The 13,337-nt window shown below is 33.9% G+C and overlaps 1 protein-coding gene across 14 annotated transcripts in view; it reads right to left on the bottom strand.

Annotated features, from left to right (window-relative positions):
• The window catches only part of EYA4 (EYA transcriptional coactivator and phosphatase 4), a 258,904-nt gene that overhangs the window by 52,541 nt on the left and 193,026 nt on the right, over positions 1-13,337 (bottom strand). For 12 of the 14 annotated variants that reach the window (XM_082405702.1, XM_082405705.1, XM_082405700.1 and 9 more), the window contains 5 exons: positions 9,925-10,017; positions 5,460-5,526; positions 4,082-4,224; positions 3,789-3,932; positions 1,987-2,066 (listed from right to left, as the gene is read on the bottom strand). In XM_082405702.1, coding sequence (XP_082261828.1) covers positions 1,987-2,066; positions 3,789-3,932; positions 4,082-4,224; positions 5,460-5,526; positions 9,925-10,017 — 527 coding nt within the window. The remainder of the gene's footprint in view (positions 1-1,986; positions 2,067-3,788; positions 3,933-4,081; positions 4,225-5,459; positions 5,527-9,924; positions 10,018-13,337) is intronic. The other 2 variants (XM_082405699.1, XM_082405698.1) reach the window with 1 other exon arrangement.

A 13,337-nucleotide genomic window follows, 5' to 3' on the forward strand; every position in this document is an offset into this window, starting at 1 on the left:
TTATTACAAGCCACGGGGCCCTACACGAGCAGGCCGCAGACTTCCTCCATAAATGGATGTTTCCCCATCTGCCCCTCAGGTGTAAACTAACCTCCAGCCTTCTTTGAGTTCACTGACACCCCAAGATTTTCAGCCCTCAGGGATGTGATACATGCTGCTTTCTATGCCTGAAAACCCTTGCCCTCATTCTTCACCTAACTTTTGGAAGACTTGGCCTAAATGTCATTTCCATGGAGAAGCCTTCCACAAAATCCCCCTTACTCAAAATTAGCCTTCTCAGAACATTTTTAATAGGACCCTGTTCTCTCCCTTCATGTTTTCCAATTCTATGTTTACTCAGGTGTTTACTGGCTTATTGTCTGCTTTTCTCAGTAGACAGAAAGCTCCCTGAAGCAAGAAACAGGTTCCATTCACCTTGCTCCCACCTTCAGCTCCCCAGGATACAGACCAGTTCCTAATATCTAGTAGGTACTCAGTGAGTATTTGCTAAAAGAATAAATTAGTCTTCAGACCATGGTCCAAAATACAGATTACACATTATATTGGGGCCACTGAATTAAATATACTGCTAGTACTGGATGTATTTTATGATATAAAACTGTTTGTCAATAAATTTTCTTCTCCTTATTAATCAGTTTTTTAATCCCCCCAACAAAGAACAAAGCAGTCTTTCCCTTACGCTACCACTCTGCCTAGTGTATGTTTCTATTATTATATTCCAAATATTCCACTCCCTGTCCATATTATTTTCATGTCTGTGTCTTCAGGAGGATTGCATCCTTCCAGAGAGCAGGGAACACCGACTTCGAATCTCCAAAGCACAGTCAAAAAATCTAATGGCTAACAGGTGCTCAATAAATGTTTACTGTATTAATAAATATGAGCGAGTGAAATTAAGCTACCTGGATTATCAAAAATTCTCAATTTTTTATAATAAAATATGCATACTGACTTTGATGTTTACTGTTTTAAGAAACCATTTTTCAAACTAATGCCAAATTATACAGTTTAATCCTGTCAAAAATATTATTATTCCACTGTTTAATCATCAAATTTTCCTCTTTGCCTCTTGTTACCTTAATATAAATTGAAAGGAGAAGGCAATTAATATAATTCCTTCAGTAAATCCAAAGAGCAAACACTTATTCAGTAACTTATATTTTCGAATGTACAGAAGTCCAGCGATCATGTTAAATAGTGTATTGCTTACCCATGAAATCAGCTACCCTTCCACCTCTGCTACTCTGAACATGACTGAGAAGCAGGAAATAGGGACAAAACTTTCTGAATATATCACAAATTCATGTCGTTCCATGCTAACTCACTCATTCAGGCACAGCCACGCTTGCTCCACACATAATTGTAACACGATTCTAAAAACAATCGCAGGTTTCAAAACACACAAAAATATTAAGCAAACATCACTATGAGGACTAAGGAATTCTAGGAGCACGTATAGTGGGTGACAAAAGCAAAAAATTACAGCTGTCAGGAGAGTAGGAATTTAACAGTTATCAAAAAAAAAAAAAATCATAGAACTAAAAAATAAAAGCCAGTAGTAATTTGAGAGATATTTTGTTTAGGAACAAATGATTTGGTTTTGGACCAAGAGTGTTTTATAGTCTACATCATAATCTGATTATTGATTATAGTTCAACTTATGAATTTTCATAATAACTGTTTTATCAAGAAAAAATAAAATTATGTTTAGTATAGCTTAAGATAATAGGAAAATATGCAATAGATTCTGTAATTTCCTGTCAAATGACTAAAACAATCATGGCTTAAATGTTTAAAGGGCAAAACTTTAGCAATCAGGAAAACTGAAACATCCAGAATTACACAAATCCAAAGAATTCCAGATAGCTAATTTTTACTACCCTGAAATGCCATCTTAATTTTAAATACATAAATCTTACTAACCTGATACTATTCTTCAAAAATCTGAAACATATATAAAAGCATAAACACAAAAAGCTACTATACCTGTTGTGAACCACTGAAGTTCGTTGAATTGGAAACTGAATTATTTGCATAAATAGTAGATGATGGTGCAAAGCTAGAACCTAGAGGTAAAGAACAAATTGCATTTTAAAAATATTTCTTGAAAAATATTAACAATATTTCACTTCGCAGAATTCAATGAAATATATTTTAAATTTTGTTGTTGAGGCAGTGAGATTTAAAATTGAGAGATTTCTAAGGAAAATGTCCTTAGCTCTGTCTTGTGACAACAGGTAAAGTCTTTTCTTTAGAAGTCTATAGAGGTAAACAGGAGCTTGTGGGAACAGTCTTACCAAGGACTCGGCTAACCTTCAAGGGTCAATATCTACACGTACAGAAGTACTCAAAGAATAAGCTATTATCCATACTGAGACTACTTCCAGGAAACTACTGGAACTTTCCAGTGGTCATATCAACTGCATATACATACAAAAACTACTCAAGTTTAAACATTTGGCTGGGGTTAGCTTAGGAAATAAACACATGGAATCCATTTAGAGTTCATGCTTCCAGCTCCCCATCTTTTTGTTCCTCTATGTCCTTTCTTTAGAACAAAAAATGCTGTGAGCTAGGGCTCAGACCCAAGGGAGAACTGTTTATACTGCAATCATCTAAGGTTTGACGACCTTCTAAGATTTTACGACAAGGTCTGAAAGTTATTTAATTATTTTTTAAATTAGAGCAAAAACAAGTGAACTATCAATTTACAGATTCAAAAAAAAATGTTCTCATGGAATGTACTTGTTAAGGAATAAAATAAAAGACTATTGATGCAGCTGATTATTTGTTTTATCAATGTGTCTTGAATAGCAATAGTATTAGGTAATCAGCACAAACTGACATGGCCTGGAATATCCGATATGAAAGTATTCTGGGGAATAAATGGATATGCCTCTATGGCATTTTCCACAGTGGCTTATTGTGGTTGAGGCATATAGATACATATATGTATCTACCAACGTTATAAGGAAAAAAGAGACCAGTCATTTCAGCCAAAAAGGTCTAAGTAATTATTTCATTTTAGTCAGTCAACTAAAATGGCAATATTAGTTGGTTCGAATAATGTTAATATAGCCCCCAAACTATGACGAACCATATAGAAAAAATGACAGACAGGAAATAACCTTTGAATGTTTTTAGTATGTCACTAAATTATTTTCTGCAACTACTACACGATGTTCAAAAATAATTTTTAATTGGAGACAAAAACAAAAAGAAAAATTAAATAATGATCGTACATGGAGAAAAAATTTTTAAGGCGGAGGTACAAATTATCTAAATATTCCTATTCAAGAAATATAGTATTAACAGGGGAGAGGTATTTTAGAAATGAACAAAAAAATCTTCAATTATTCAACAATAAATGGGACTTAGAGAAGTGCTAATTCAATTTTAAATTTAATCAAAACAGCATTACGTATGTAAGGAATCCTGACAAGAAAATACTGGGTTTTGTCATGTATCTTTGAAATCACTTAAATAGATGCCAAACATGTGACTGGCGTGGCGACTGGCTTGGTGGTTGCTTTGCTTGGACTTAGTTTCCTGCCAATTTTATGCAACTTAAACTTAAATATTTAACTTTGATAAGGGTCATGTTTCTTGATGTATACTGAACTCTTTTCATCATGTTTCTTCCTAGTTATTTGTCTTTTCTGATGATGTCGTGTGAGCAGTGGTAAGATTTAAAACTGTCCTCATGACTCTGTATTCCTAGTCTGAAGCCAAGGAGTCTCATTCACAGCATTCTTTCTCACATAACATGTTCCCTGTGTGGTACTTACCTGGCATCTGGTAAGAATAAGGTGTCTGGCCTGGCTGTGGGGTAGAAAACCCTGGGCTGTAACTGAGGCACCCACTCTGTAACGGCGACTGAGTTTGTGAGAGTCCGCCCTCTGTCTTGATGCCTGGTAACATCACGCCCAGATCTGTTTGGAAAACGCCATGTGCAGCCCATTTCATTAGTAAAGTGATCTTACTTCTGAGTTGTAACATATCAATATATTAGACTATACAACTACTAGCCAGCAGGATTACATGCTTATAACCAAAGAAGAAGAGAGAAGATGTGAAATACCGTAAGTGGGCAGACTATAGGGCTGTCCTGTCTGTGAGTACGCTGTGTAGACGGCTGGCTGCTGCATCCCCGAATACTGAGTCTGGCCTGCATAGGCAGACATTGTTTGAGCTGCTGGTGTAGAAAGAATGTGTGGATAGGGCCTAAATATCAGAAAAATAGCATTACTGTGGCAACAAAGACTGCATATTAATTCAGACAGCTTAGATTCAGTGAAACCTGATAATAGCCCGGAAGTAATCCTCTTCTTTATCCATAATATCATTTTAACAATATGGAAAAGGACAGGAGTCTGAATGTCAGGAGCCCAGGCTCTGCTACAAACCAGTCTAGTTAACCTTGGACAAATAATTTAAACTCGCTAAGTCTACACCTCACCTGTGAAAAGAAAACTTTGGTTTAGATATCACACTTAAAGTCTCTTCCAGGCCTATATTGCTTATATTCGAAATAGTATTCCAACTGATATGTAGATGAGGAAAGTGAAGCCCAGGCCAGTTAATTAGTACAATCATGAGCATATTTCCTGTTACCATGCATGACCCAATGCTATGTAATGACTACAAAGGTCATTAAAGGCCCTACCAAGAATTCTCTACAGAGAACTAGAAATCGTAAAAAATAAATAAATAAATAAAATTTAAAAAAATAAAAAAGTAGGCAGCTTCCCGAAAAGAAATGGAATGCCATTCCCTTCATCATGCCACATCTTATGGAATGTTCCCAAAATGGATATCCAATCTCTAGCCTATACTTAAGGATAAACACTCTAGCTGCTGTGGAAAATAACTTTTAAATGTACATGATCAGGAATCCAAAATCTTGACACATCTGGCTGATGGCAACCAAATTCAGATATACACCCAATGTAGTTAAACTTGAAATTTCTACCACTGCCCTCAGAAAGTTGACCACATTAGTTATAAAAGCAATAGTGCATATTTTTCAAAAATGTGTATTAGAACTTGAAATCCAATAAAAATATTGTAATGATGGAACAAATTATGAAGTGTTGATGTTTGAATAAAATGTAATCTTTTTAGATTTTCTTTAAACTAGTCAGCATTTTTGATTTTCATTAAAAAATCTGTGTATTCCGGTTTGAGCTTGATGCTTTCCTCAAAGTATATAAATATCCAGAATTAAAGCAATTGTCTAGATATAAGTGAGGGTATTCCTAGACTTGTGAAGGGTATTTACCTAATGTCTAATCTATCCAATGAATCTATCCAAGTATCTATCAATTCAACTGCTTATCTATAACATTTATATACATAAATATATCCTGATTTAAAGTTGTTATATTGTGTAAACATGATTAATCAAGATAATGCTGGAAAATTATTCTAACAAATCTGAAAGACTACTGACCACTTACTTGGAAGGATACAGCTGTGGGGAATATTGATGCGCTGATCTGGGGCTATAGCCACTACTTGTTATTACTGTAAGACACAAAAACCAGTGCAAAAAAAAGGTTGCTTTATAAATATATTTCACTGGAGTGTGCAAAACTTATTTCAAGAAATGGCTATGTTAGAGATATGTTTCAAAAAATTCATTCATTTTCTAAACAGAAAATTCATTCATTTTCTAGACAGAAACAGATGCCTAAACATTTTCTTCTAATTAAGCTGTTTCACATATGTGCTAGGAGCATGACACGAACTTTTTTCACAAATCATTTCCCTTCATCATTTCTCCATTTTCTTAAATCCGTAGCATGCTCTTACATATTAATATGCTATGAATAAATATCCTTGACTATAAGTAATTAAGCTTTCATAATATAAAGGTAAATTTTTTAATTTGCAGACTTTATGTTTTAAATTCCAAATATATTGCTCTTCCTGTGTATTTATTCTAATAGAAATATAATAAAAATTAAGAAAAATATGATGTTTCAACCTTCATTTTCAAGTTGTAAAATGATATCGTTTTCTCTTTCCTTTCATTTTGCCAATCCAATGAGTAGTTAAAAATGCAGGGTCCAAATAATTCTAATAATAATTGGAATGTACACAGAAAGCATGGGTGATAATGCAACATTAAAAAAAAAAAGTAACTGCAAGAAGCAGCAGCAATCATATTTATAAATATATTTTGAACTATCAGAGATTGTACTTTTTTGAGAAGAACTTAAAGGTGAAAATCAGGTCCTATTAACATTTCAGCCAAACATGCAGTCCCAAACTGGAATGTATCCAAAAGTTTGGAAGTTTCTCTTTCCTTTAACCATCTGCCTTGACTAAGACAGATGTATTGCAAATATATGGACCCTAAAGTGTTAAGGCAGTCCCTTCAGAGCCAATCCATACTGGGCAAGCACACAGAGTGTCTTTATTAGGCCATCTGCTGTTCATTCACTTTTCAAAAAGATTAAAGTAGTATACAATGCAGTGCTGGAATTAGTTTAGTCTAATCAATCATAGTTATACTTCAAAGTACTATGTCTTTTCTAAGTTGTTCATAATAATTCTGGAGCTAAACTTTTAGAATTGTAAAAGTGACAAATAGGCTTAGGTTGCTAACTATTTTATGAAACATGATATATTTCTATATCCAAATGCTATTAAGTACCCTTGTGATCTATTGCTTCATAAACACATAGAATTTAATGTATTTAAAATGCTATTGAGACTGTAAGCTCTGAGTATGGAGAGTATATTATAGTTTTCATAGCAATAATGCAGAGAGTATATTTTCAAGAATATTATGAATCAATTTTGACAATCACTGAATATGATTAGAGGTGTTATGTTCTAAATATATTCAGCAACCAAATTTAAGTGAATTTGCTATGCATATTTGAAAATACATGGACCACTGAACCATTCATTTTCTACTTATTTATTAAAAACATAAAGAATGTTTAAGACTTTCAAATCAACTCAATGAGAACAGGCCTTTTCTCTCACACTATGGGCACGAAACATACACTACATAATAGCAACAGTGTACTGCACAGGAAATTCAGTCTGATTCATTGATTCGCAATAATTATACTCTATTTAGCAGAAATATACTTAAGTAAGGCTCAATTCCACATTTTTTGTTTCATTTATAAAACTTCATTGTGGTACACTCAAGACTCAGACTATATTAATCAGTTATTCTCAAGACTGTGAAACTCAAGGCTTTTCTAAAGAAACATCAAATAATGAAAAGAAACATTCAGCTTTTATTGAATTAGCCAAAGAACAAAATTATTTCAGAAGAAAAGGCTCACATATATGAACACAAATCTGAATACATAGGATGCTTCTTCCCTCTAATGAATGAATCTAGATATCATTAGAATAATGTATCCATAACAGTATAAAGCCTCAACCTTTAAAATTTCATATTAATGTCTATATGTTCATTTTCTAGGTAGAAAACAAAACCTTTGACTCAGAAAACTATGTTTACATAAAACTTAGAAAGTTTATGCTTCTTAACGAAGCTGTATATATTTTATTCTAACTAATAAATCTGCAGATAATTGAAAACAACAACAAAATTGGATTAAAGTGATCTGAGATTATGCTGATCAAAGTAAAGACCGTTCCTACACAGAACAGTCTAATCTTTCCAGTATGATTTCTGGAATACCATGTACACATTTAGGAGACCTTCCTTTTATTCCCCATTGTCATTTAATTAATCAAGAGATGTATGCAAAGCACTCAACTCATTATACTCCATCATTTCTGCATACAAAAGTTAGCAAAAGTGCTTGTCTTCAAAATGTCCTGAAAATTAATTAAAACACATTTTTAATGAATATTATCAGATTCTCATATGGTGGTGTCAAGCAATTTTGAGGTTTTACCCTTATTACTGTAACACCTTAGATTAGTGACTCTCAATGGGATGAGAGGTGGGAGATGAAGTTGGGGGATGGGTGGAAATTTTGCCTGCCAGGGAACATTTAAAATGCTAGAAGACATCTTTGGTTGTCACAACTGAGGAAAACTACTGTTAACTTGGGATAGATGCCAGGGATGCTGCTAAAAACCTTACAATGCAGAGGACAGCTCTCCCACAATAAAAAATTAGCCAAGTTTTTAATAGTGGTGCTGTTGAGAATCCCTGACCTCTGTCTAATTGAACTTGGTCCATGGCGTTGGAAATGTTCTATATCTGAGTTGTCCAATATGGTAGCCACTAAAAAACCCCACATACAACTATTAAACACTTAAAATGTAATTAATGTGACTAGATAAAAAAATTTTTGCTTTACCAAACAGTATTTAATTTAGACTTAAATAGCCACATATGACCAGTGGTTACTTTTCTGGACAGCACAGCCCTAGATAATTCTTAAAAGAAAACTGGGAAACTATTTGTAAATATAATATGAGTAAATTCCAGACGGCTTGACAGTTCACACCTGTTTCTTTTTCCATCTTTATATTTTCCAGTGGAGTATTAAAGAAAAGACTGTTGGACTGACCAGGACATTATTCTAGAATCATTTATACAAGTGACCACCTGTGAGGCCTTGACTGTATGGCCTTAACCACCTTTAACTTCTCTGTGCCTCCATATTCTTGCCTATAAAACGGATCATTGCAGGTCTCTGAAATTCCTTCTGGAGCTAACATCCCATAATTTTTTCATTCAGCTTTCATTAACTTGTAGTGTGCTATTTAAGTATGTCAGCGATCACTTAATTTCATTCCTATCCTTAAAAACTGTGTTCATACATGCATTTACTTTGCAGAAAGTTTACAACAGTTATGGTAAGTAATATAAATGCTAGGGTAAGTTGGTACCTATTTATCTGCTAAGAGGCAAGAGAATTGCTAGAGAGGATGTGAATTAGGACACATGCTTCTCTATACAAAGTGTATAAATTATTATATCTTTCTGTTTGGAGTACTAATATTTATGTGAATACATGGCAGCTGCTTCCAATCAGTGTGAACCAATGAAACGGGATCATCTGTATCTATAAAAATCAAATATATGCTATAATGACATTATAGTCAAGGATTTACCTCAGCTCTCTTTACATGAGAAGCATACCCACATAAAATCCTTGTATATGAGAACATGAATAAGTATAAAATATATTAGAGTAGAATAACAGAACCAAGATTTAATTATCACAAATACTTTTCTAGGTTCAATGTTCATCTTTCTGCTATACAAATTCCTCCTCAGGTTAAAAAAGTCCTTTCACCAGATAATCAACCAAACCAAATATAGTAACGAAAAAAAATCTTTAAGTCAACTTATTGCGTGTCTTTGTGCCCACCTGGGAGTTATCAGGTATTTATATTTAAAGAGGATTGATGTTTAAAGACACGCTATTGTTCTCTTTGAAGCATTTGAGCGAAAGTCGTGCTCTCAGAGGCTGGGTTCTAATGCGACCAGCATGTGCTCTCCTGCAGCCCATTAACCTTTAATACCTGTCACTCAGCTGCTTACACAGGAAGGTTTTTTTTTAAACCCAGAGAGGAAACAAGGTTATTTAGAAAGAATCAAATGGATAGTTTTACATCTCGAATGCTGGAGAGAAGGCAGTTTTTATGTCATTTAAATGGGTAAGTTGAAGGAACAAAGTTAACAATTACAACCTAATAATTAAATTAAGCACTGTATAAAATAATTATGAAAGAAGTCAGTTCTGCTTATTTCTAATAAGAAAGTCAGGGGATTGCTTTGCTGTCAACTGCAGATGCAGCAAAACTATTCTAAACATCATTTCTAAAAAAAGCATAATTTTATGACAATGAGTTTTCCAAAAAACGAATTTATTGCTGAATTTATAAAAATCCAATTCTCGCTTATTCACCAGGAGGATGAGGTGGACCCCAATGCGTACAGAACAACACACGAGCTTAAGGCTTTACCTGACCCAGTAAAAGTGTCAAGCGCTCCATCTCCAGTCGTGGTTGTGGTTTCACTGCTGTTCAAAGGCTCTGTTTTGACTGCAAGGAGAGACACTACGTAGAAGAATAAGTACATGTGAGTTTTATTTCTAACTTTATATCGAAGATGCTGACTGTACGACTAGTGGCTTTTCTAGCTACCATGGGCATGCAAGAGAAAACTTGGGAAGTCGATGAGGAAAGTTTTGTTAATTTAGCTTCTAAATGGACATGCATTTATAGAGGATTTAATCTAAAACTCTTCTGCCTAAGCTGGTTCTCTCGAATCTGGCTTTTAAAGGCAGTCATCCTTACACAGTGAAACAGCAGTACGTGTATTTGCATTTTTAAATCACCTAAGCACACTCTGGTATTATAGTCAAAAGGCAGAAGAAAGGCATCGTCAGTCAGTCTTTAGCACATTTAATCCAAATCGTAACAAAGAGATTTACTGCTTATATTTTATTCTTCCCAAGATGACATTAAAAAAAAAAGATTGCTTAAGAATACAATGAGGCATATGCAAATACAGAAACCAGGGGTGTATTCATATAGTGGGTGAAAAATGAAGCACTCAGTAAATTTCTGCTCTACGAAAGCCAAAAGAGCCATAAGGTGTTGGGCTTTTTATTCTAATGGTATAACAATTTTTAATACATTATAGACATAAGCATAGAATAAGAGATGGTTTCTACAGCAGTAATTGTATCTTTTGAAAACTCTTTCATATATTATTTCTCCTTTGAGGTGGTATATTTTGGCAGAATCCTCACTTGGCAATGATGTAGCCACTGAGGTATACATCGCTGTCGTTATTAGATGCAACGAGTTTGGCAGGGGCAGTGAAAAAGCCTCTACCCATTTTGTCACACCATATTTTCCCTTTGTGGGCAAAGCTCCATGTATCACAGCAGCAAGGGAATAAACTAAATTATTTTCTGCTTAACACCTCTTATGTTTCCTGGTCATAAATGGAATGACACAGTTCAAAACTTCAGAAGCAAGCAGAAAACTATAAAGAAGAAAGCTGAAGACTAGCCAACCACGGACAAATATGGCCAAAAGAATAGTGGGCTCAGAGCGTACCCACCAAGCAAGCAAGTCAGCGACGTTACTCTGTTAGAGAAGCAATTAATGATGGAGAAACATGCAGTAATGATTATGTTCCCTTTCCACATGAAGAGAATTGGCTGGACCCTCCCTCAGTGAGCTCTGGGGTTAATTTAGCATCCGGGATTTAACTATGTCATGAAGATTTGCTGGAAGATTCAGAGTCGAACTGTAAAGGTTGGAAAGAATCCAAACTCTAAACCACACTGCCTCACAGGCAGCACTAACTAACCAAGAATTCCTTTCATCTGTATAGTGATGATCCAGAGTAGGGTTTAGAAAGGTGTAAAAGCTACTCTCTGTGATGCAATGTCCCCATCTGACTTCTGACATATGACAAAAAGGAACCATCCAAAGCATCCAGCAAAACTAAGATAAGAGACAGTTTGTCAGAACTTCCAAATTCTAATCATGGCTAAATTCCTATTTAAACATGTCTAAATCTATAGCAATATTTGTAAAATAGATGTATTAATACTAATGGTTATATATATTTCACTTGTGAAATGGGGAGAGGGGAAGCAGAATGTCTAAAAAACTAACCAAGCTAGACATGAGGTTTAGTTTTGTTTCTTTGGATCCCAACTTTGAGATTTGATTTCAAAAACTTAGTATTGGTGTTGATTATAATCTCCTCAATTTGAAAGTTTCAGGTGGTCAAAAGGAGCAGGAAGAAAAGCCAGAGAGAGAGTTTGAAAGGAGAAGGAAGAAAAGCCAGAGAGAGAGTTTGTGGTTGCATTCATTATCCTGGAATCATCTCTCATTAAAATTTTAAAGGTCTGCTTTTAGTCAAAGACAAAGGAGGCTCATTTAACTGAGAAAAGGCATCACTAGAAAGTATATAAAGAGAAGCATACACATCAAGATGTGTTCAGTGGACTAAAACACATGGATTTAAAAGTAATAGTTAAATGGATGCTAACATTTGGGGGAAAACATTACACATTAATCCAAATTTATTTTTCATATGTGGTAAGAGTTGAATAATAGGGAAAAGGGAGAAAATTAATCATGCTGCTACAGAAAATAATTTATGTTCACAGGAGGGCAGCATCTGCAAACATCTCTTGAGTAAGATGCAAAGTTATTTTGATTTGATTTTTATAGAGAAAGAAAGTAATATTAAGTAATAATAATTTTTTTTCAGGAACAGAAAACTTAGAGAAGTGAAATGGGCATTCTTTATATGATTAGCTGATTTATTAAAAAGATGTTAAAATACAAAGAATTGTCTTAATATTTAGAAAACAGGTAATGACTATAAAGTCAACATTATGATAATTATATAGGTTTGAAAAATGGAAGTCGTTTTCACTACAGGTCTGAATATATTTGAAATGTTTTCCATTTTCTTTTGTCTTGCTTTTGTTTCCACACATTTAATATGTGCAAGACAGTATTGGAAAGATGTTCATCAATGAAACAAATCTAGTTTTATGCGTCTATTTTCTAAAACTTATAAAAATACTCATTCCAAAAGTTTATGAGTGTATATTCACTGTCATGTTCAAATGTATTTTGTTTTTTTTACTGTATTCTATTTTTCTTAAGTTAACACAGAAGTTAAACAGGGCTTTTAATTTATTTTAAGGACTGTGTCCAACATCATTACAGTTCATGCTATCAAATGGAAAGAATAACCTTCTATAGAAGAAAAGCATCCTCTTCATGAACAAAATTCAAACTTACAAAATAAACATTTTGATTTCAAAAGCTGCAATCATTTTTTAATTCTTAGGTTAGAGAGTTTTGTGGTTTTATTCTTCTACATGCTCGAAATACGTGATTCAAGGTTCATTTCCCAAAAGGTGGGATGGAAAATCTACATACATATAGCACTTTGTACAGAACCATTACTTTGAGAAATAATTATATTGCCAGGCCCCCTCCACGCTAGTTATCCACTTGCAACTTAGATGTTTTTCATAAAGCCAAATAGTAAAAAAAAGTCAGTCATTTTATTATATTGATATGATTGGGTTTTATTTTTAACCTTCAAAAATAATTGATCTCTGTGGACTAAATCAAGATTGTATGAGATTATTGTCAGCTATGGCTACTAAATCACTGATTTTCTCTCTTTACATCCCAACCTTCTTCCATACCCTCATACAAGTATTTTCAAAGCAAATTTAATCTTGTCCCCTCAGATTATCTTTAGAACTCAAGTATAACATTAATATATATTAATTATTTTTAGAGGAAGTCTGTGTTATTATCATAACTTAATGCTAATGTTCATTTTTTGCAATATTAGGCTTAATTAACCCTTGAAAGAGAGGTAA

This window comes from Balaenoptera borealis (assembly GCF_965194805.1).
Source record: "Balaenoptera borealis genome assembly, chromosome: 9".
NCBI lineage: Eukaryota > Metazoa > Chordata > Mammalia > Artiodactyla > Balaenopteridae > Balaenoptera > Balaenoptera borealis.